The sequence below is a fragment of the Bombus huntii genome, chromosome 4 (genome assembly GCF_024542735.1).
Source record: "Bombus huntii isolate Logan2020A chromosome 4, iyBomHunt1.1, whole genome shotgun sequence".
NCBI classification, from domain to species: domain Eukaryota; kingdom Metazoa; phylum Arthropoda; class Insecta; order Hymenoptera; family Apidae; genus Bombus; species Bombus huntii.
This window is the reverse complement of record NC_066241.1, coordinates 7,166,012-7,192,243: the sequence shown is the minus strand read 5'-3', so window position 1 is coordinate 7,192,243 and position 26,232 is coordinate 7,166,012. Positions and strand designations below refer to the sequence as shown.

The 26,232-nt window shown below is 39.6% G+C and overlaps 1 protein-coding gene across 2 annotated transcripts in view; it reads right to left on the bottom strand.

Annotated features, from left to right (window-relative positions):
• LOC126865206 (uncharacterized) overlaps positions 1-13,580 on the bottom strand; it is a 52,615-nt gene extending 39,035 nt beyond the window's left edge. For both annotated transcript variants that reach the window (XM_050617448.1, XM_050617449.1), the window contains exon 1: positions 13,193-13,580. In XM_050617448.1, the coding sequence (XP_050473405.1) occupies positions 13,193-13,313 (121 nt within the window). In that variant the 5' untranslated portion in view covers positions 13,314-13,580. The remainder of the gene's footprint in view (positions 1-13,192) is intronic.
• Between the last annotated feature and the right edge of the window lie 12,652 nt (positions 13,581-26,232).

The following is a 26,232-nucleotide window of genomic DNA, read 5'->3' as shown; positions in this document are numbered from 1 at the left end:
AGATCATAACGTTCGACAGATTAGGTTTCATGTTTGTATAAAGATACATCGTTGTAAAAGACGTGTCTGTAAAGGAAAGACACTTTTCCGAAAACCTAATGTACCAAACTATAACAGCTTCTAACCCTTGACACATTGCAAGTATAAAAAACATTAAACAGATAATCATTTTTATACGGGACTTGTATCTTGCCAGGGAAAGTTAGCCTATGCCAACGCTTATACCGATAAACAATCGCCGATATAATAAACAATTTGTAACATCATTTGGCGAAAGAGCAGAGTACGACCATCGTTGAAATTGCAAACTCCGAAAATTGACGATCGAAAGTGGTGTTAAAAGCAAGCGATGCCGATGACTTAATACAGCATAATTTTCACGAATAGAAAACTATAAATTAGTGGATCGGAACCGGTAGATCATCGCGGAATATTTCAAACGCGTTCGCCAGTTTCTCTGTCCACACTTCGCTTCCCACGTTCCCCACTTGGTTGCCCCTTGTTCTTGTTGACTCAGGTCAGCCTTAAGGTCTTTGAAATTATACGACCGCCATACGGCGAACATCTCGTGACTATTCACCAAGTGTGTAACCACCTCGCCGCCGAGCAAGCAAGAATTCCGCTCACGGACGGACAGTTGGATCGTTTGATCGGCAGAAATGTTACGTAATATACCTCGCCGGCTGCCCAGGCTCGAGATCCTCTTCTCTCGTTCGAGTATGCCGGCGCGGCGTCGCTTTCGACGAAACTGGTCCCACGACTTTCGCGAACGTTTGGATAACAGTTCGACTGTGATCGTGTTTCCTCCCGAATATCTCTAAACTTTGCGACTTTTTTTATATTCTCTGGAGAAATTTGTTTATATCCTCTAAAGGATATCGTTGTTATCGTACACAAACCACGCTCAGTATAGTTAGAATAAGCATAAATGGACGTCGTACTGGTGAAATGAAGTTAACGCTTGTTGCGACGAAAATTAAACTGTAGCGTACGTTTCGAAGATTTTATTGAAAACCTGTTTTAGCGGAACTAACGTTTGATGTTAGGATTCTGGTCGGTTTATGGGCGGCAGTGTAACGCGTGTAATTATACGAGGAAGCAGTCAAGTAATTTAAGAGTGTATTTTTAATAGCAGGTAATCTTACACTTTTTGTCTTGAATTTGAATATTAATAATATGTAGGACGCTTTTCGTGAGATTAACTTTGACTTTTATCGAGATTAAAGTACTCTCATACGGAACGTGCTGTATAAATAATATCGAAGTTTTTATCGAAAAGGAAGGTGTGAACTGGATAGAGGAATAGCTTGAGAAATTGGAATATTCTGTAATGATTCTCTGGTTTGGAAGGATTAGAAAATCGAGAAGGACAACAGTGACCCAGTGTAGACAGATCCTTCATACCGAGGTGTGCTCGCCGAGCCACGTTTCGTGAATACCAAATTAGCGCCTAGTTAACTTCCGACGAAGAAAGTCGTTTGCATGTTGCACACGAACTACCTTCTCGCGTGCGTGCAATTTCATGCCGGCCAACAACGGTTATGACTTCATTCCATCCTCTGAATCTCGATTTCGAAATTCGTCAGCATCTCTATATTCGCTAATTAGCTGCCTTGATAAAGGATCTTGAAATAGCGTCAAACGTCCTTTATAATATATCACATTCTTAATGGAAGCGACTATTTTGAGCGTGTAAAGAAGAGCTTTAAGATCTTCGATTTCTACTCTTTTAATTTTCAATCTTGCAATTTTTAACGCGTTTGACTTAAAATTTTCAACGCGTCCATTCTTTTTTATTTTCCAAGACACGGACGCTTTTTAACGACTGAAATATTTTCCTTGGTTAAGTTTAACTCCAACATGACCAGTGTTTCCAATTTCTTTGTCCTTTTTAAGAGAAATTGACACTATTAGCGCAGCGATCGTTTTAAACGTGCAAATAAAATTGAAACATGCGCGATACCTGCAATTTTTAGCTTTCGAAAAGGCATTGAGAATCGTGTCAGTAAGCTAAGTGCTTGTCTAAATAGCGAAACTCTCGAGCAGAACAAAGGCTTCCTCCGCGAGCAACTAATTTTCAAGGAATCGACCGAGTGGAATCGGTCCTTTGACGATCGTAAGAGTGACTCGCAATTAAACGCAATGCAAATCTTTTCCTAAACGTTCTTAACAGAGTCTTGTACAGCCACGAAGAAGCTCTTCGCCGAACCGAGACAAGAACGTCGAAAAGAAACAAACGATCGCAATAATCGCAATTGTCCCAATTTTTTAATCACCCGAAGCCAGAGTCGATTTCTTTGACCAGTCGAACGGGACATTTAGCTTCGTCTTTGAGCGAAACAGAAATCCAACGAACGATGAATAAGAACACTTTCTTATTCGATCTTTCGTGATGGTCGTTATGGCCTAGGAAGAGCGACTAATCGAAGATGGATAATTAAGTCGCCATCGACTTTATCGCGGATTCAGGGAAATTCTTTGATCCAAAGTGCGTTGTTAGAGCCGATCGAATCACGTTGAAGACCACGTTGCGAATGCTGGTCGTAATCGAATGAATGTTTACCGTGTCTTGGAATTTATACGTTTGCGTAATATATTACGAAGAGGAGAGAAATAAGAAGATTAGAGTAATCGCTTTTATACACAGAAGTAATCATGTTTGCACGATTAACGAATTGTTAATTGAAAGTAAATAATTGATCTATAGTTATAGGGGAAGATTATTAAGAAGCAACAGATTTGAAATACATAAGCTGCGATAGGATGGAAACAATATGTGATGGAAATAATTAAAAATGAAAGGTCGCTCGTTATTTAATCGTTAAACGCTTGAAACCACTAAAACGAGATAAATAAATTTCCAATCCATCGAAGATGAAGAAGAGGAACAATGGCGCGATTCGATCATTGTCATACGCCAAGAAGGCGAACCGATTTAATTGATTCGCCGACCGATTCGTCAACGAGCTCGACGGCATTTTAATCGCGGTCGTCTTCGATGAAACCCGACAGATTTATAAATAGTCCGCCTGCGTTTCCACGTTCTTCGAACGAATTTTAAAGAAGCCGGTCGCCGCTTTAGTATACATCGCACTAATTAGATCGGTTAGACTGCCTCGACTTTACATGCTATATTGCGGCACAAGAGAGGGATTCGCGCGAAAAGAAGGAGAAAAGCGGTCGGTTTCACGATTCGATCGATCCAAAGTCCGATCAGGTATGAACGAGCGTTCGTTCTACGAATTTTCATAGAACACGTTCGAATTTCGCGTCGATGTCACCAGTCATATTTCCTTCGTCCTTGCTCTTATTCTTTGATCGTCTATGGATACGTGAACCAGCAGCTAAATTATTATTGCGACGACTTTATATGTTATAGGGGACTGTATATTGATATTGCGAGTGATTTATCGAATTACAGGAGGATTTTCCGTTACCTACATATTCAAACGTGTATCATACATATAATTTCTACACTTGTACGTATATACATGTGGAATTACGAATATTTGTATGCACGTGGACGTGGATTTACGATGTTGTTCACAATAAACGTGTTAATTACGCTAAAATACAGCTAATTACGTATCCTGTCATATTCACGATATAAAATAAATACCTACAATTCCAAATACAAGCTAAAGCCCTCCAACTAAATTATTATCCATACACGATTTGTCGAATTAGAGAAATACTAGCGAAAAGTAATGGCTTTGGCGTTTTTTGAACAGGAAGGAAGAGAAAAACGATTAATCGCCGAACAGAGTAGAAATCGATTCGAATGTTTCTTAAGTTAGTACGAAGTTTGAGTAATCGAATTGGGGGCAGGTTAAGTGGCTTCGATGGCGAGAATTAATGGTCGATATTGTCGAAATACGATTACGAACACAAAACACGTATCTCCGAGAAGCGATCGATTCTAGTTTTTTGATAAATAATAGACTGCCGATTGGTATTTATGCAAATTTGTATCGATATAATTAATTGCGAGGTATCGTTCCTACGTAATCCTACGTAATATCCTAACTTTTTAATGTCCCAGCTTTCTTTAAGCATAGAAATTACTTAAGAATTTATCTCTAAGGAATCGCACGATTACTTATTAGCGCAGAGCATATCCAAAAATTATTGAAATGACGAAATTACATTTGTATTAGGAAATAAATCGGTAACAGATCCGACCAAAATTGTTCAGAATGGAATAATCGTCGCTGAGAAAACGAATACACTGACACGTTTCGCGGCTACGTGCGATTATGCGATTCGCTAAAATTCGTAATATGTTCCGCCGGTATTAATTATTATATTAATTATCAATATATCGGGGAGGCCGTCACACGCACCGGCAAATTTATAATTAAATGTATTCTGGACGGTAGCGGGATTGAACCGTCCCCTGTTCCGAATTAATTTTCAACGTCGAAACGCCTAACTTGTCACGTAAACGGCCTCCGGTCCAGGGCCATTCGATCGTGCGCAATTAACATGATCAAAGCTTTATGAATCACTAAACGAGACTTGTCCAACGTTCTCGCCGTATGTCGTGTATGCTTTTGTCGCGATCGATCGTTTCTGTAAATCGCTTCTGAAATTACCAGCGCAATCCTCTTTTCAATCGTAATCGATCGTAGCCTTGACAGATTTTTTGCCAAATATAATAATCAAATCTAGTCAAGTCTACTAAAATTTATTTAATAAATTCAATAATAAAAATTGTTGAAGTAATTACTTCAAGAAAAACTCTACATCTTTATTTATGTATATCCGTGACCTGGACATTGTTATTACGCAGAAATATTCTAAATATGGAGCGGTGCATATTATTGTATCCTTGAGTATACATTATGTTTCGAGTTGCAAGGTTTAGGAACAAAAGAAATAATAAACAGATTTCTATTTACGTTCCCTGTAGCCTCTAACATAAGCTATAAGCTTAACTTTTTTGGTAATGTCCTTCTGCTATAAATATATGAACGCGCTCCCTATCATCCCTTTTTATTGTAACACTAAGAGAGTAAGGATCTGAATCAGCATAAACTTGTATTTTATTAATTATTTTAATTATTTCAATATACTTTTCTATTACAAATTCATCCACTCGTTCTTCGAGCAGTCAACCTCAACCTCAACAAAAATCAAACATCGAACAAAGCTGGAGGATAATTTCTCTTCAAAATCTTGCGTTTATCCGATGCAAAAATTTCGTTGACAAATCCAATCCGGAGGAGTAAATTACAAATTTTTATCGGTATCGGGAAATTTACGAAATTCGACGGTGCGGAAGTTCGAGTACGAAACAGGAGGAAATACCTGAGTGAAGTTATTTGCGATCAAAATCATTGACAAGATTTAATCGATTAAAATATTAATTGTGCCTTCTCTAATCACCTTACGAAAAGTATAATTTAAAAGGATAATACTTTGACGTTTCGTAATAATCAATTAAAAGCGACGAAAACTTGATCCCGTTTTACGAGTTCATCGTCCTTGCCGATCGATTTGATCGACGAAATCATGCGTCACGATGACTGTACCTAATCTATCTTCCCTACCTATCAAATTCTTTATCGAAGTCTGCCGATTAAAAGACCAAGCATCTACACGAAGATATCTGGAAAGAAAGGATGAGTGTACACGTAAGAAAAAGCAGGGCAAGATTCTCAGCCGATCGCGGAGGTAAACATGCCATCCGACCATCAGCTGGCATTTAGTCAGAGGAGCGACAAGAACCGAGCTCATTCACGATTACGACGTGCAGCTTAGCCGTGAACACAGAGAGACACGACGGATACTTTGTACTAGTTTTTCCAGGCCGGCTCTCCACTAGCTGGCATTATTATGTGTTCTCGGTACGGGTAATTAGCCTGGACGCAGTAGCGTGTACACGTATATACCGGGTGACCATGGAGCACCAGGAAATCGTCGACCTACCGCTGCAACACGCTCGCTGCGACTTTCACGCTTCCCTCGTCTTTCCCTCCTTCTTTCTTTCTTTATTCGTCTCTTTTTTTCCTCTTTGGTTTTTTTCAGGCGATTCGCTATTTGTACGGTCGATATAGAATGGCAAATGCCTCTGGAATGGCATTTGCTTTGTGATTTTCACAGGTGATTTTATTCGAAGGTTGAACGCGAGATTGACGATGTTCGAGACTCGAGAAGTTATAAATAAAATCGAACGTGTTGAGTTGAAAAATTGGGAATTCGATCGGCAGAAATTATCAGAGTATATATTGATTTCGGTGTTAATTGAGGAATTAAAATAATCAGCAACGTTGGTCAAGGTTTGGTTCAAATTAGGTCGCAAGCAGTATTTCGAAACATTAAATGTAATAATTAAAAGTTCACGAATGGACTTACCGGTATACCGCGGTGTAAACGAATCAAAGGATGTTCTGATAAAAATTACAGATAGAACTGAATTTCCATCATAAATTAAGAATATGTGAACATCGATGGAAGCTTAAATATATTAATGAGAATTAAATATAAATGTTGAAATTTGGAATGTATCTGCTGATCAAAGTTTAAACGTATCAAATTATCGAAAGCCGCGTAATAAATCGTATGTAAAAATGTATCTATTTTCGCGCGTATAGATAAATAAATCTTTGAAGTAACAAAATTTTACAATAAATCACTTCAAAATTTCTAAGACCAAGGTTACGACAAATATATTCGTCGAGATGCAAATAAGCAATTGAATTTAGAAAATCGTTCGAAAGCAACCGATACAGCACCTCACACGGAGAGTCGCGTTTATAATTTACTTCGTTTCAATTAAGTTTCGAAGATTCGTTCCGGTTAGACGAGTTAACAATGAAGCAACGTGGAAGCTAGCCAAAAGCTGGCAAGATGACAGAATCGAAATGGCGTAAGAACGACGCGACCGGTATGTTCGATTAAAACTTAATCTGGCATAAATGGAATCGATACAGAGAACCGCGGAAAGATCAGAGGCCTGCGTCTCCTATTCGATATTTGCCCTCGTGTGCAGCTGCGAAACCGGCCACGCCACTTTTATTTTATGAAAATGAACATTTCCATTCCATCCGTGGCCGATCGCAATGTCAAAGACGACCATGACGGCCGCGGAAAGTGAAAAGAATACCTTTCAAACTATTAACCACGGTTAAAACCCGTTCGAAAGTGTATTAATTGGTCGTTACAAGGGGACCAAGGACGCCATTTATTCCCCTTCCTGTCTCCCCACCTGCGTTTTCATGGAATGCGTGGACGATACACGAACGAAACACAGGAAAAGGATGTCGAGAGTTAAGAACGAAAATTGTTCTTGCGGTTTTCGATGCGATTTCACCAGAAACTTTGACTCTACATATTGTAAAGGAACTAAATAATTGATATTAGATATGCTTTTTGAATTTTTGCTATTATTCCGTCTATATGACGTACACATAAAAATAAAATTCTACGTTATAAGTGGGATAAAACCCGATCAATTAAATTTAAGTTGACGGGAGTAAGAAAAAATATGTGAACAAAATATTGAATTCTATCCTCGCGAGTTAAATACATTTGCTCAGAGGAAACTTCAGAATAGAAAAAAATTAATCGCCAAGGAAACTTGGACCCAGGAAAAGCGAGAATAAACATAAGGAAACGTAGAACTGGAGAAAACAGCGAATCGCCTTTCTTCTGCTCCGACGTTACTTTCTTTACTTAATTCTGCCTCTCAAAACTTTCCTGCTTTTAACCAAAATCTCTCCCATCAAGTTAGCGCCAAGTTAACCCGACAGTCGCGTTTCTTATCGTCATCGCGACGGTATTTACGCGCAAAAGCTCGACCAAGTTATTTCTTGAGGACTCTTGTTCCCCGAGGAACCAGCAAAGGGAGACGGTTCATCGAGGTCGAGTGCCGATTCGAGGGTAGAAAAACCGGGTCGAGTAAGATCGAAACGACCGCGAACTTCGTTCGAACGCGTTATATTATGCGACAGACTTTGCGGAGTGGCATCGGGACGCAAGAAGCGTCGTCCAGCTTGGCTACATTACGGGCCAGAAGTGGCTCTATCAGGACGAAGAACCGTAACAAGGAGTCCCGCGGGCGCGTTAATTAAGCTAGAAAGCTCGTTTTCGACGTTGTCTATCCGGGCTTGGCCAACTCGAAAATTCTCTGTTCATCGTGGTCTAAGAATAGCGATTTTATTCCGAGATATTCGAGAGAATATCGTTGTTATTCGTGAGACATTTGCTTTGTTTTCGATAAGAAAGATGTTTCGCGATTGGGGGTGAATTTATTTTATATTTAAAAAAAAAACTCGATATAGCCAAAACGACCGATCAGAGAAAACTGGTAAAAATTATCAGCTTTGCTGGTAAATAGGTTCCTTTGCAATGTTTTTAATTTCAAAAAATCGAGAGTATTTTCTTATGTTTGAGGTAATAGAAAATGTCTATTAATCGAGCTTTTGACTAATTCGTATGGAAAAGGCAAAAATAAATTTGTAAATTTAAGAGAGCCGAATGAAAATTTTGCTGCTCTTAATGTTGAGCGTAGAAGACCAAAATAACGATAAAAATTAAATTGAAGATATTGGAAGCGGAAAAGTAGGAGAAGAATTTCAATTTGACTTCTCGTAAAGCCAAAACCTGACAGCAACGTTGCGAGTATGTACCATTGAGGCTAAATAGAGCATACAAATCGAAAGGAAGATTGATGGAAAAGCTAAGATCAATGAATAACGGAGGCGAGTATCAGCCACGATACACGACCTTCCTCTCCTAATTATCCTAAACGTAGGTCGATATAATTTATCTCGCGACGTCTTTTCTATTAAAACTTTGGCCACTTGCACGAAGGATGTCAACGGATGAAGAAAACTGCTGAACCGAGACCGATCCGAGTGGAGAAACTCGATTTTAAAAGCTGAAATCCTCGTTTGCATAGATTACACGCTCCGCTAATAAATTTACCGAGAAACGCATATCTCGATGATTATTAATCAATTGGTATGTTAATAATCCTACAAAATATGAGAACACTTATATACAAAGAATATATAAACAAGTAAAACGACAGACATAAGAAGAATAACTGTGTGAACGAATGAAAGAAACGAATATATCAAGCGATAAAAGAACACGTGTATAGGAACAAATATACGAAAAAAGAAAGAAGAAGAAACGTACGAGCAAGTAGAAACACACGTTAGAAAAACATACTTTCATTTCGTTGGTGTTTCCTAATTTTCTTATCGTAAACCTTCAATTCCATTCGCATCGTACGTGCCTCGCCGTACAAAATGCTAAACGGACTAAAATTTCTTCAACTTTTTCAATAAATAAACAAGTCTGCGAATAAAACTGCTGATATTCTTACGGCTGGTAGCGTGTGTAGCTATCCCAATTGAGAATTTCGTGTCCGTAAGATCTCAATCTCAGAATCAATGACAGCCTGGCCAACCAAGTTAAAAACTAACCGGTGTGAAACATCCGGCGGAATCTTCGCTGGATCCGACGATATATCTCGCGTGAGCCAGATGTTTGGCTGCATACGCCACCTCCAATAAACCGGGATAGTTCCATATCGGTGGACGGCAGCGTATCCGGCAGTTGGCACGGAATCATTCTAAAATAGAAAGAAACGAGGAGTAGGAGAGGAGAGGAGAGGACTGGGAAGATCTGGTACAGTCTTGCAGCGAGAATGATATATAGATCCAGGTCTGATTCGGACGTACCATGTAAGATTCATTCACCAAGAATCGGCCGATCGTTCGGATAGGAACAGAAGAGAATCACTTAGCCGATCGTCGAGGGAACGGGACACACGAGATCGAATTCGAGAAAGGGCGGATTCACGAGGAAAGGGGAGAACGAGAGAGAGAGAGAGAAAGATAGGGGAGAGGGGAAAAGAGAGGACGTCGCGAGAGATAATGGACGTCGGAGAAAAACCGGTGAAATCTCGCGAAAGATCGAGTGGACGAGTACCGTGAACGACGCGCGGATTTCGTGCGTGATGAGTGACGGCTAAAAAACAGGAAGAAAAAGAGGGAGAAAAAACGTGGTTCACAGTTGGATGGAAAATATGTCTTTGAGTTTGTTAATGCTCGCGTTCCGATGGCTGGATCGTTTTAGGACAAAATATTTGTAGAATAATTAGCTGAATCGTACAAATAAGCTTGATATCGATTTTGAAAATCGTACGACGATTTTCCGTAAGAGTAATATCATAGGAACGACTGTTGCGGAAATAGAGCTGAAGTCGACGATTACGGAAATAAAAGATTGTGCAACGCGTGTACTGGAAATGATAATAAACAGCACGAGATAACGAGATACAATTATTTCACGAAGCAGGTTTATTTAAAAAAATAGGACGTAATGTTTGTTTTGTAAATATTAGAAAAATGAAAGGAGTTTAAATTGGACTGATAGGAGTCAGTCTTAAGTCCATCCACCTCGAGCGATGGACAGAGCAAATTTTAAGGTTTCGACGAACATAGACGGAAATATATGGTGGAAATTGTTGTGGAAGGACGTTTCGAGGGAATTAGAGGAATGAAAGGTCTTGCGATGTTTGTGGCTTCTTGCGATAGTACACATAGATAGGTGTTGTACGATGGAACAGGATGGACAGCTGTCGGATTCGACGTTGCAGCGTTTCAGGAACCGATATGCATCAATCCGGAGACGATGGAACGTGGAGTATTTGATACGATACTAGATCGTTTCGTTAGATAGTCAAACGTAGATTCTTTTGCTAAATGCTCTCGAGATAGCATCGTTATGTGAGCGACAGTACTAACGGAAATGAAATTATTAAATTCGGGAACTCTGGCGACTGATAGCATTTATCAAGAAACGTGTAACATGCTCTGTTTAACTGACAAATAAACTAGTACACGAACTTCGATACTACATTGGTATTAAATAAATTGGAAAATAAATATTTAGCAAATTTCCCTTAAAATCAGTCACCGTATCAACATCCACCGAATGACAATAATTTGGCCCGATAATTTACAAAATTCTCTCGTTGTTCTGGATATTCCATTGCGGCGAGCCAACAGAGTCCTGAATGCACCAGAAGACATAACGCTTTCTAGAGCATACAGCGCGGCTTGAAATAATATATTTCCGCAGAAGTTTGAGACGCGCGGGCGCGAACGCGAGGCTCGTTGCGAGACAATAATTCCGCGTCCCGGAAGGGGACGAACGCGACACGAGCGAAACAGCTAAAGTTCTTAGACATTTACAGCGGCCGTATAACGCCGAAAGCGTGCGGTCTGCTAAGGTACGTAAACTCCTGTTGGCCTCCTGACTTGGTCCTATCGTTGAACCAACTATTCTTGGACATTCGCGACGCTTAACTGCACACGGTGCCCTTAGTTGAACATTCAAACGACGATTCCCCTGGATCGTTAGCCGAGGATCGAAAGTTGGAGAAGTAAACGAGAAACGATCGTAAAGTTCTACCTGAGATCGAGTAACGCGCGTTCGGTTTTCGATTCGATGATAGAAAAGAGAAAAGAAGGAAATCGCGTAATTTGCATCGACCACGCGAATCGGTCTAAATACATTTCCATTAATTAACCAGTTCGCTCTTTCAAGCTTTAAAAGCGAAGTTTTTAATTGATACGAAACAGTTTCTGGAGATAACGGTCGTTCGTTTCCCGGAAGTAACGCTTGATTTCGCGTATTAAAATTTGAAGTACAAGGGAAAAGAATCGTCAATTTCAACTGCAGATGGAAGCTTTGGTATCGTGTGTTTAAAAAATACCATCGAGAAACTAGTACGGGTACTTGAACGTACTAATTTTCGCAATAAATAGCTCGTTACATTTATATACATTTTCAAATTGATCCCAAATTCTGTCAATATAATCGTGACAGTGGTGTATCGTTACGATGCTAACCAAATTTCAAAACATTTTATGACACATACGATATAGACATAAAAGTTTTTTTATGATAAATGCCCAAATACTTCTGCGTTCCAGCGTAATCTCCCGGGAGCCTTTAGTTCCAAAGCGCACAAAATAATCTCTATCGTACGAAGGAACTTCCGTTCGCCAGATTAGATAGGAAGAACAACTGAATCACCCTATTCGGCCAGGTAGTCGGTCCTCGCACCGAAAAGGACAAACGGATCGTGTCCGAACCTCAAAAAAATCCGGAACACGATCGATCACGACGTACATGATCGATCGATCGATCGTCCTGCGGATGGATTCTGGTAACGTAATCGTGTCGGTACGTTAACCCTGATCCGCAAGAATTGCGCAACGAACGATCCACGTATCGAACAATGGCGTGTTTCGAGTGCTCCCACGACGAACGACGTGGGAAAACGCGTATACACGCGTGCTTTCGTTTCTGACATCTGCCGATGATACACCGATTAGAGAGACTTTCTTTCTCCGAGAGTCGATCGATATAGCGGCCAACAATAGCGTTTCGTTATTCTTCGTCCCTCTTTTGCTCTTTCTCTTTTTCGCCGGTCTGATCGCCAGCGATAAACTCTGAACCGTAATGAACGGGCTACGCGTACGAGGAAGTATTACTTCCCTCGTTACAGATCAGCCGCGTTTTAATCAATCCCTCGACGCGGCAAAGTACGGTTCGCCAAAATGGAACGAAGGTGATATCGGAGAAACGTTCTTTGCTTATCGGTTCGAATACAACCGAATTTTATACGACATCGAGTTGCTTGGAAATCGAACTCCATCAATTTTGTTTTCTGGATACAATTAAGAAAAGGACATTCGGCCTAGGATTTCGATAGGATTTGTGAAGAATGTAATAGAAAAAGTGTAATAAAAGTAGTAATTTTTTGTTATATTCGTTAAGAACAGAAAAGCACTTCTATATTCTTCAATATTTTAAAAATGATAGATTCTATATTTTGCATGGAGAAAGACGATCGTATTTCCTTCGTTATCAAACTTGCTACTATGTTATACAACGATAATTAATGGATGGCGATAAAGTTGTAACGCGCGAGTTCTACAATTTCATCGATAAAATTACTACGATTCCTTAACAACCTTAAATAAAACTAATCGAAAGAACGAACACTCGCTCGATTAATCTTACGCAAAACGATTTATTAACGCTATTAAATTTGCGCTGCTTGTAACTTGTAAATGTTCACCGACACTAAGACTATCTTTAGTAACTTTAACCAAGACTAATTTAGAAAAAAAAAAGAAAAAGGATAATCGAAACTACTCACCAGGTTTGATTTGCTGAGGTTTGGCCCTGGCCCATGAAGTGTGAAGCATGAAAAGCAGCAGGAAGGCGAGGATTGCTCCCAGGCTGGCCAGGCTCATCCTGTTCTTTCTGCTAGTCGACATCCACCCACGAAAGTAGACTTTCCAACGATTTCCACGATACTACGATTCGATGTGGATCGATCGAAACCGAGCAAACGTAGGGAAGCACGTTATTGACTGGACTACTGATCGACCTCGACTTTACCTGAAGTCGTACACCACGACGAGGACGAGGACGTGGATGAGATAAGCGTGCAACTCTCGAAGGAGGAGAGAACTGGCCTCTGTAGAGCGGCTAAGAGACCAGGCGAGGATCGAGTGAGTGAGGATGGACTGACAGACGTGCGGGCGTACGCACGAGTCAATGAAGTGAGTGGTACTCACCCGTAGAAGCCCTCACCTTACCCAACCCAGACCTCGTCCCCTCGCCTCTCTCGCACGTCTCCCTTTTACCTTGGCTCCCTTCTTTCCTCTTGTTCTTCCTTCTCTTCTTCTTCTTCTTCTTCTTCTTCTTCTTCTTCCTCTTCTTCTTCTTCTTCTTCATCCGTTGAACCAAGATACTCGTTTCCTCTCAGACCAAGGAGTTTCTGTACAGACTCCTTTCTTCCTTGTCCGCGTGTATCCCAAGGAACGATCCGCCGTTCCATTTCTTCTTTTCTGATCTCCTCTCAGAATCGCCTCTTCGAATTTTTTTCTTCTTCTTTCTGTACGTACCCTTTTTCTCCATCCGTGGATACGCTTTTTGCCGAGCTTCGAGTAATTAGCGTTTTGGACTTGAGTAGCGTGTCAATTTTTTCAGTTCTTCGTGTTCTCAGGTTGGCTCCTTTGGGAATCTTCTCCGTTTGGATCGGCCTAGCGCTTTCTTCCTCGTGGTTCTGAAGCTTCGTCTGTACCAGCCAAGTTACTGTATTCGAGTGGCCGAGGGTTAACAACGTTGCTGGTTCGTGCGGAAACTAACACGTGCCGCCGGCTATCTTATGCAAAATCTAACGCGCGCCACCGGCTATTTTATGAAAAAAAAACTAACAATTTAACTTCGTCCGTGAAAACACGAGCTCGCTCGTGGCCGGTCATCGTTTTGTTTTGCATTTTGTACACGAATACACGAGTCTACTTGTGATCAATCGACAATGCGTTAAATGAACTTGACTACCGAGGAGAAGCGTGGAAAATTGAAAGAATAACATTTCAAGTCACGTGACCAACAGGTTCGCACTAGTAAATTGCTTTAGAGTAATGGAATTCAGGTAGCACGACTAACGTCTAGCGAATTAATATCTGGAACAGAACTTTCGCCACAAATCGTGTTTTGCTACTTGTACTTTCTGACAATATGCGACGATATACTTTCCTTAGAAATGATAACTGTCTGAGATTTGCTTTTGCGTAAACGAACATCGAACACGTCGATTGTATGTTCATTTGTTTCATTATTAATCTACCATTGAAGTATATGACGTTAATGGAGGACGTATTAGACTGAATAAAACTTTACTGCAATTCATTTTCCCTGGGAACTCGTGTTTCGCGACCTTCATTTTACATCAACCTTGTATCCCGATGTGAACCACACGATTCTATTTCAAGCCTGATCAATTCAAGTTACTGAGCTTACAGGAGAAAGTTGGGATTTTTCGCTTTAGAGAAAACGATATTTGAAAGATAAAATTGATTAAACAGAGACAGAGAAGGAGAGAGAGAGAGAGCTTATGACAAGATAGTTTATTCAAGCGTGACTCTTAACAGGTTCAGTGTCACATGGACTCACGATTGTTGCCGGAAGTTGGTACTTCATTAAACGAGTAAAATCAGAAAATTAACACACGTTAAATTGTCATTTTCTTCTAATTAACCACTTTAGCGCTGCTTCTCTATGTAGGCTTAAGTTCTGATAAAATATGGATAATATAAAGGTCGTCTCGTATGCCACGAATTAGCCATATTCTTTTGGAAGCTACCATGGTCTCTATATTTACCATTTCTTTTGAAATAATTCGTACATTAAAAAATTTCCTGGATGGACTAAAAGATGTTCTTAATCTGTCGCAAATGTCAAGTTTACGTTTCCGTCAACTTTCATAGCACTTATTCCAAAATTTCAACTCAATTAGAAAAGTGATAGAAATATTCCAGTTATTCATTATGGCAAATAACAAAGTATATATTTAATAAAGATATTTAATATCTTCGTTTTAAATCTTCCGATATACGTATCCAATATACGTATTTTATACCAGGTATATTCTTTAATGCGATTGTTAATTAACGATATATCAAAATTTAACGAATGATATTGATCTATCAAATTCTTAAGACGCACGAGCCTTATACCTTGCTGAATTTTCTTCATCAATAAGCAAGCATCGTTGCCGAATTTATTTCGTACCTTCTCTCCCGGATATGATGCACTTGCTCACCTCTCTGACCGCCACCTTTTGTTCACCTCCGATCCTTTTCTTTTTCTTATCATCCTCGGGTCGCTTCCTCCTCGTCCAGCGGACGGTCAAACGCACTCTGCCCTCCTCCGTATGGTCAGGATCCTCCGCCTCTCACTACGGTACCCTCGCCTCTTCCTGCTTTTCGTTTTTCTTCTCTCCCTCGACTCCTCGTTCCCCAGCCTGTGTCCCTTCTCTGCTTATCTGCACCCACCTTCGCGTACGATGCTCAACGTCGATGATCTTTCTCCGTCTCCTTCGCAAAGACACGACGCGCTTCTAGGTGCTAACAATACGCACTCCACGAGCGAAAGAAATTGGTTGCTCGGGAAGCTTCCAAATTTCGAAAATTTATCACCGAATGTTCGAATCGACAATCCATTTCTGTTCCTTTGTTTAATTTGTCTTCCTCGATTTTTCTTGGTTCTTCAATTTTTACTGGCTCGTGATTTGGGAGCAACTGAATTTCTAATTTCGTTGGACGATATTTAGGTTCGATTCGTAGCAGATTCTATTCTATTGCCACGGTGACCATTTAATTCTGAGCTTTTTATTCGCAAAATCGGCAAAACGCTTCCGGTGAAATATAGCGGTGGACATTTAATTCTGAGTATTTTTTTAGTTTTGTACAATTAGCGAGATATTTGTAGCGATTCGTAGCGAAGAAACGTACTATCAATTTTACTCGATTTAAGTTCCCTAATTTACCAAAAAACTGTTCACCGTGCTGCCTACGCATACATTATACATACATAGGATTTACAATGTTACGAAACGAACAACATTTTCATTATTTTGTTACGATTTTTATGTAATATAACGTGAACTCAGTTCATCACTGCAAGACTTGCATAGACGACATTCGTTGTCTTCTTCCCACAGCTTTCTACCTTCTCTCTCTTTCTCTGTTTCTTTCTCTGGTTTCGCCTCTTTTTTAATTCATTCCTCTCGACCACGACTATCGGTGTACCGGGAAACATCTGAAAAGATGAATTTCGCCCGGTGTCCCCATCCTATGCAAACATCCCGGTTATTTGTACGGTATTTCCGCATCTCAATAGAGAACGTTATTCCGTTTCGAAATCATTTTACTTGGTAATACGATTTTCTGTTTACTCTGTTTTCTTTCGCGTATGAAATTGCGCATGAAATTTCACGTTCCTCCCGAGTACGTCTCGCAATTTTCCTTTTTCATGTCGTATCTTCTTCTCTTCCTAAGTATGATAGAAATTATTTCCAAACAATTAACTCGGATGCGTCTACTATCCTCTTCCAGTAGAAGTATGATTCCAATTCCGTTTTTCAACTTGTGATAGCACACTTCGTACTTGATGCTATTCCTCGATCAATATAATTTTTCTAAACTCTTCGTTCTGAAATTATTTAACAGCCACAAATATTTATCTATAATTTTTTTATGGCCATTATACGACAAATAAAAATTTCATACAAATATTCCGACTACAGATCGTCTTCTAATTCTATCTAAACCGATAAACAGTAGCTTAACAGATTAATTAGCTTACTGAAGTTTGAACGTATTCGAGTTAAACGGTCGATTCGCGCAATTTTTCAGTCAATTTTCGTTGATTTCTAAAAATGTATATTTTATATTTAGCTCTCGAAGCAAAATCTTGTTTCGTCGTCCTTCGTCGCGATTCTCGGAGATCGTTGCCGTCATTAAAGCAAAAATATATAGCTGGAACAACGTCTAACCAGATTTTAAGTCATGCAGCAAAACGTATAACTTGGCGAGGAATGGCCAACCGCGAACAGGCAACTGGTGGTTGATGAAAAATGAAAATATCCTTGATCTATGCAGCGTGTCCAATGAAATCTAGTTTTACGTCTAGAAATCTCAGCACTCCGCTTTCTCACGTACCTCCTTCTTTGAACAATTTTGGGAATTCACTTTGTCAACTTTCACACGTTAGACTTAATTCGTGTAATTAAAGAATTCGTAGCTACGACGAACTTATTTAATGAAACCCTGCCTGATAATCCTATCCGATCCTAGATATTCTAAAGGATAAGCATCTACCTGTTCGTGTAAGTAACTTGCTAACTAAATATCTAAATTAAATATTCTTCTATATCTCTTCTATTCTGTTCTTTTTCTTTTTTTTTTTGTTTTTTTGATGATCATGCGTCGTGGTAGTTGCCTATACATTTTTGTTTAACGATTCTCTTATCATAGAGAAATGTAAAAAGTGGTAACATCTTAATACATACTCCATACACGCAGTCGATATCTATATTTGCCAGAAACCTGTCCCTTGTACTCTTATCTCTTCCATCTAGAATTCCCATAACAGAGGACGAGGCACGATCTTTGTCAGAAAGTCAGCGAGGTTCGGTCTCGACCAGCAACCCCGCTAGACGATCTCTATTACGCAATCTCCGTTATCGGACATCGTGAAACCCCATGAAATTTTCTGAGGTAACCGGCGCAGCCACTCCATTGCCTAAGGCTTCGACAGAAATCGCCTGGAACCCGCTCAGAATTAAGGCGACATCGTGCTGCCATGTCGCGAACGTCTGTCACGATAAACCGAAAATGGAAGTTAATGATCTCTATCTAAAGACACTTTGCGATACGAAAAATCTGTGAGAAAAGTTCCCGAAATTCCTTGATATACTCTCAACGCTTTTTTTCTCTTTCAATCTCAGTGCCTATTAAGGTATCGTCGAATTCCTAACGACAACTTTAATCGTCATCAAGTACGGGTAAAGTCACTCTAACGAAAAGTTGATATTTCAGCAGACTCGCCAGCCTCGTCTCGTCTTTAGTGCCAGAGTCAAACTAAGTTTCTCCCGGGTGGCAAGAGCAGAACGATCGAGTCTGTAAATAATTCAATCATCAACTACTCTCAGCTAGAATTTACAGCACGCTCTGTTCTACGAAGCGGCGCGGCGTGAAAAACTTGCTCGTGGCTCGTTCCGTGTTCACCAAAAAGAGAAAAAAGAGGGACGAAGTTTGATCGGCTTGCAGCAACTGCACGCACTTTCGACCGAGCTTTGAAAGAATCGTGGGTGCCGTGTCGATCCATGGAAAAAGTATGTAACTTGACCGATAAGAAAAGCAAATCAACTTGCAGACGTAGAACACGAAGAAGAGCGTGCCGCGAACAAGTCTATCCATCTTCTTTCGTAGAAGCTGGCCAACTCAAACTATCTAGAGACTCGTGCACGCTCTTGAGAGTCGATGGAAGAGCAAAAAACGCGCGAGACGCAGCAACGATCAAACAGCATCTTAGAACAATCCCTTCATTTTTATTCCCAGTTCGACTAAGGATGGATCGGGCTTCCTAAGACTCGGCAGGCTCAAAGCGAGAATGCGACTTTTACAAAGCGCGTGGATTTTATTGGAGCAATCCGCTGGAAGAACGCAGCTCTTCGAATATTGATGTGCAGGAAATTCTATTACGATGGATTCTTGCAGCAGATGTACGTCTGTCTCTGCCTGTGATCGAATCTCTGCTTTTCGGTTGTTCTACAACTTGAAATTTGATATTTAGTGATTTGGAATTCAAGATTTCCCTTTGGCAATATAATCTTTCGAGACGTTCGAATGTTCTTTCTTATTCGTCCATCGTGTTATTTGAAGGATGGTTCAGTCTTTCTTCTTCCCAGATATTTTTTAGATTAGACGTTTCTCCAGAATCTGTAATTTAGTAGTCCGGATGATCCTCTAGAATTTGAGATTTTTCTCTGGTAATTGCAATTTCTTTGGAATTCTTTGCCTAGTTCCAGAAATACAACTCATTTTTTACTTACTATTTTTATTTGCTTATTACTTTGAAAGAAGGAGGAATACGTTGAATTTGACGCGAGTAGGATAACGCGATATCGTTTTCAATGGCAATTACAATTTTCGACAACGATACAAGCGGTACAGCGTTAAAAAGATTTGAAATTTTTCATTTTTCTTTTTTTGTCCTTCTCGCCTCTTTTGTCTTTTTTTGCCCCAATTGTTGGCCGTGCACCGAATTTTGCATTTTCCAGGCTACAAAAAGGTATTCCAACTGACTCCGCTCAATTTGCGAATACCGCTCCCTTTGAAGTCTCTCTTTCCGCAGGACGATCCCATTGAAAATCGCTGTCTGTCGGTGAAAAGCACGTGAAATGTCAAAAGTGCGGAACCAAAAGTACAACACGTGACTCGAAATTTCGGTCAGCCAAACGCGAATAGATTTTATTCTCTTCCAGCATCTATTTTTTTCTGTATCTTCTTCTACTATTCTATTCTCTTTTGTTCCTTCAATTATAAACATCCTGATGCCATTCCGACTTTCTCGAATGAAAAAAAGAAAAAGAACCCGCCCCGAGCGCTTGTTTAGCTTTTTCAAGTAAACCTGGCTTTTGCTGCACGGTACGATCACAGGAAATCGAACAGCAATTTGGAAGAAGGAACAGAAAAGTTTGTTCGTGGTGAGAACAACTTCGTTGATAACGTTAACTCATCGTGAAGAACTTCGATTTTCAAGCTTCCTTCAGAATCGGATAATTAGGTTCTTGGCCACCAGCATCAAAAAGTTGCGTGCTCCCTTTGGAGCTGAATCGATTGTGGAACTGATTGTAGAATACAAATGAGAAAACGTGACTTTCATTCCGAGGTATTAAATTGTTCGGAAAATTCGTAGCAACAGTTAAGAAGAACTTAAAAGAAATGTATTTCCATTATACCTTTTGTACCTTTCGGCATCTATAAGTTCGCCAATCTTTTCTTCAAATATCGAACACGAATTTCTTCGAATAGCTTTTACAAGCTTTTAGTGTATTAAATTTATTAGTCGTATCTTTCCAATAAGTTCCCTAAAGGTCACGGTAAATGATAACGAGAATCCTATATTAACTTGCCTAGTGATTATCAAAACATTGTAATACGCTTTTAAGAATCGTTGAAAATAATAAGATCAGCACGCTCGAAGATACAAGAAACTTGATAATTTACCGCAATGTTTTGTAAACAATTTCTATCGACTAGGTCAAACGCTTGAATAGATGAGAGATAATTTTTATAATTATTCGCCAGTAAATAATGTAACATAAATAAATACGATAATAATATAAACAATTGCCAAGTGACAATCGATTCTTTTTTTTTTTAATTAATTATGCAAACTAACAAGATACACAATTTTATCCTAATATGTACGAAATCGTACAGATTTCTTCTACGTATTAAGAACTTGGATGAAAATCGAGTCAAAGTATAGATGCGTGGCGATCGGTCGTCATGCGATTTCTCACCTGGTTCCATGATCTCTCCCGGACCTAGGCCAAAACAATCGATCGAAGTCGCTAATTTATATTCGCGCCAACCCATTCACCACCAGAGGGGACACGGTTAATCGAGTTTGTCGTTAATTGAACGAACGCAATTCCTCCTGGTCGGCGCCGCCGACAGAGCCCCGCAGACAAACAGATAGACAGACAGTTTGTTCGGTCCGTTTGTTCGTTCGTAGCCGTGTCTACGTAGATGGCTAATTGTGACGTCCATGAGAGAGAGAGTGAAGAGATCGTTACGTCGTCCATCACCCATTTATGGCCGCGTAGCCACCTGCTTCTCTCGTCGTTTCGCATGAAGATAGAGCCGTTTCGAACGAAAACCCGACCTCCTGTGAGTATCGAGTATTTTGTAACGAGTCGCTACGGTATAGAATCTACACGATCAAGCAACTGGCCAGGATCAATTTCATTTTCTTCCTTTTTCTTCCTTTTTATCCCGTGTCGGTGTGCGTATACCTTTTTTCTATTACCGGATCTCGTTCCTCGAACGCTGCCGACACACGATGAAGATGATCGATGGGGACCCACGCGCGCGATCCACGAGACAGGATCAACTAGACGAAACTTAGCGGTGATCGTTTATTGATGACGCGTCGAGTGCCTCTGGAGCTTCGGTCTCTTGAATTGATAATACCGGGAATTAACGCGACCAAGAGCGCGAGTTTAAGGAGCCATGGAACGTGGTTTAAGGTTTCCTAGTGGAAATTCGAAGAGCTTGAGGTTGCACGGTGCGACAGATTAGAAAATTATTGCAACGCTTGGCTATAGTCTTTGATAAATAGAGCGCGAATTTTTACGTATTGTGGCGTTATTTAATGGTATATTAATATATATGTTAATATATAAAAATATAAAAAATGTAAATAAATAAAAATGTAAAAAATATTTTAAGTAGAGTAATGGTTATCGTGATTTTCAGGAGAAGCTCGAAAAGCTTAAGACGAGCAGGTGTAAGGGATTAGAAAATTATTATAACGCGTGTTAACACCACGAATAAATGGTATGGTTTTGCAAATATTTTCTGTTCGTTTATTGCCCACGATCGACTCGTTCCTTTCTCTGTCCATTCTAATTAATTATGAAATCTTCTTCGCGTGTTTCATCCGATTACGTGAATTTCTTAGAGCATCTGTTCGCTTCTTCATAAAGCCTGCTGCTGGCATTCTGTTCTAATTGCACCGCACATATTTCATCTCTGGGACAAATATCTCGGTAGGTGCCGTGCAATCGAGCAGAGAGACGATGCCTTTTCTATTTGTCCTTTGAAATGGCGAACCTCCGCGACCTGTCTTCCTCGATTTCGATTGTCAACCACATATATCATCCATGACAAATATCTTCTCTTGATGTTAGTAGAATCTTTGGTATCCTGCTTCTCGTTTCCTATCTTGTCGTTCACGTCTTCAGAATATTTTGTGTAAATGCTATGATGCGACAGTTAAGAAATTTAATAAGAATCTTTAACGGATAATATTAAGAATTAATATGCAGTAATCGATTGGTGGATAATTTAATGGATAACTAAATTAATATCGTATTAGCACAAGTGGACTTAAATTGACTTCAAACGTGCAACCATTCAACGAAAGAGTTAATCTGACAAAATGATCGTAGCATGATTACGCTAATCTTTAATCGTGTTTGTTCAAAAACAGGTTCTCTAATACCAAAACCCACTAAATGCTACCACGATTATTGCACCATCGTTCTCGTTATAAACTGCGTTAAACCTTTTGCACCGTTCAATTCTAATGCACTCTAAATGTACCCAGCATAAACTACCATAAACTGCATCGTGATTAACCGAATTCTATGAACTATGAATCTCTGAACTGTGTGAATCTACAGTATCGTTCGAGAGAATCTTCCCTCGACTTATAACAGAAGATTCTTTTAAATTTCTACATATTATTTTAATTAATCTTCAATTATCAAAATGTATCATATTCAAAGGAATACTAATCTTCTTGCACAAAATTTATTTCTACGTACTAGGAGATAACAATAAAACGCTCGAATTCGTTCGAAATTATTAATCGTTACAATTTATCCGAATCTCTTTTACTCCGTGCAATGTAATATTATTCCACTTTAATCGTCAAAAGTACATACATTCTGTCGAATGAAATTCACGAAAATCGTTCACAGCTAAATATCGCAAAATTAAATAGACCGGCATAGTTCGCACGGTCGTCTGTCGAATTTTAGACCACGCGAATTTAAAAGAAAATTTCGTCGAACGTTTCCATCGATCGAAATTAAGTTCTACATGGAATCGAGTGGACAGACATAGAAGAAGGGATGAACGCAAGAAACACAGAGGAGTCAGAGAAGTCGGAAAAGTCGGAGATGAGGAAGAAAAGCAGCTTTAGCGTGCTAGCTTACTTATCAAAACGATACAATTACGACGCGGTAGTCGACGGTTTTACATAATGCATATCGAGCTACGGAGTAATGTTCAGTGCACGCACCGCGGTGGCACTAATTTCCGTGAATCAACAGCGCCAGGAAGCTCTTCTTGCGCGACCGCTCAAGGAGAAGTAACCGCGTAGTCACATCGGTGATTAGTGATGGGACCGATCATGGATCATTCAACGTCATAATCTTTGTCAAATCATCTCTTCTCGAGTCTGCTTATACCTTTAAATTTTTACCATCTTCGTTCCTCTATTATTTTGCAATTATATTTCTCTATTTTGAAATTTCCATTTTTGGGATTTTCAAACTCCTATTTTTATATCTTTCCAAACTTTGCTCTAGCTTTCTATGTGTCTATATCTAGAAAAATTCGCCGCTACTCCAGCTTCCATCTTCGTGTTTTGAGATTTACAAAGTTTCCTGTAGAATTGCATCTAACATGTACCTTCAGCGGCTTCATACACAACAACAATCGTTACACACAGCACTACGCTTCAGCTGTTCTTCTCTCTGTTTCTCTATTATTATAGAAATACCAGAAAGTAATTTCCTTCTCTGCGACATATATCTTCTGAGCTACCTCTCCTAACTTCTTATGGAAATTTTCTTTGTATTAACGTTGCTTAAAATATCGTACTCGACGATAGCAAACCACATGCAGATTAATTCAACGAAATACTGAAGGACTTTCCTAAGGAGAAAGATACAAAAGTTAATACTCAGACGTCAAAAACTTGCGAAAAATAGTGAAAAATATTCAATTTCCTACATACAATTTCTTAATAAAATACAAACCGATGTTCCTAGTATCCCTATAAATAGATATAATTTATGTATGTAAATGTCTTGTCAGAGTACCGTTCCAGCCTGAACATCGATACCAAACGATTTACGTGTGACTTCAACTTCTGAAAACTAACTCTTGAAATGAAGAAATTTTGGTCGGTATGACGCGCGAGGGTATTGGTCCCATCACTATCGGCGATGATCGGCAAGCACACGGCAGGCGGTCGGCTTCTTTCCCGCAGCTTCTTCACAGGGCGACTCTCGATCCATGTTTCATGAGGCTCCTCGTGCTCGAACTAGAGAGAGGGCCGGCCACGTACAGGCACTTACAAGCCGAGGGAGGCAGGCCGGTGTTCTGAATCACTGGTACTTAGGCGATTCTTTGTGATCGATGCACTCGCGACACCACGGCGCCACCCTTACCTTTTTCTTTTCGCGATTATTATTGTCTTTATCCACCGAGAGTGAGAAAGCTCGTTACGGATGTTGTACGAGTGTTCCTGGTCGAAATTGCTCGCTGCATTTCCGATATCATGAAGTCAATAAAGGAAGTATAAGGAGATCCTCTTAGTAGTAGGACAAGACGATGCTAATATTCAACAGAATGAGAACTCCTGTTGGAAGTTGGAGATTTTTCTGACGTATCGTAATGATTTTCATAATCCAAATTATTCACGTTTCTTAGATTAACGTTACGCTCTTCGTATTCGTCATTTGTCATTTTTATTGAAGATCGTATAGATTTACGACTCGCTCTTTGTAAAATGATACTTGTACGGAAATGAAACTTGTATTTTACCGTTGCATCGTTAAACTGAAAGATATACTTCTTCGTGACAAATTGAATATAAAGTCGAATATAAATTGCTTAAAAAATTTCTTGAAACGATTGTCATTTTGACCACTTGTTTCTAGCATTAGGAATTATTAATATAATATATATAAAGTGTAGTATAAACCTAAGTATCGTAAGTATAAACAGACATGTTTCCCTTTGAACACGAATGTGTAAATCAACATAGTAGGTCGTATCTTTAAAAAAGATATTCCACCTAAAGAATCGACGATAGTTTCCAGCGCATCTAAACTTCATCCGAAAAGAAGGAAAAACGAACGACACATCGAAACCTAGAGCAACCACATTTATATAATGTATTTTATTTTGAGAAGCGACATTTCATTTTCACCAAAGCATTTTCTCTTTTCCTCGAGCCGACAAAGGGATGAGTCGGGTTGTCTACAAGCCCCAGGTACCCGGGTTAAACGAAAAATTCGCGCACGAAACGTGCGTGCACGGTTGCAATGGCCACGATGAATAATGGACAGGCGGAACATTTGAGGCAGGGATGTCGTGCAGGCCGAATTCGTAGAAGAGCATCGTCTCATACACGCGTCTACTGCGAAATACAGGTGCGTACGAGCAATATAATTCCGAGGATTTCAGGGAATCATCGACGAATTCGACGAAGCCTCCTTTGCGGTGGATAGCGAGAGGGTGTGCGTGACTTATGTTCGCCACTTGTCCCAAACGTGCGTTTGCGAAACGATCACCGATTTCTGATCGTTTGTCTCGCCCGATCGCCCATCGATCTACGCAAAGAACAGCTAAAAGTACATCTCTTGTTATCGCCCACTGAGTTCTCGGTAATCCAGATAAAATTACTCGAGATTTTGCAATTTTCTTTATGATCCTGGCTCTATGTAGCATAATTTAACAGGAAATAATTCCTTTGTTTTGTCTCGTGAAAATATTGAATTATTATTATTATTAATTGTTAGAATTTTAATTGAGATATTTGTTTGAGTAGTATAGTAGTAGAGTAGTATAGTTTGCGATATGTTGACATATAATTTTATAGTTCAATACGTTTGCTATGTTTAGTCAGACAGTATGACTGGAGCCAGCATTCTTTTAAATCTAATTTACCATGATGTTTCCAACAATGTGAACAAGATTTACCTCACGATACCTTTTCCGATATAAAAAGTACACTTTGAACTTCCGGGGCGTCGATATACGAGGCAAAATTAGTCTAAATGTGTAATATATAAAAAATACCGCCAATATT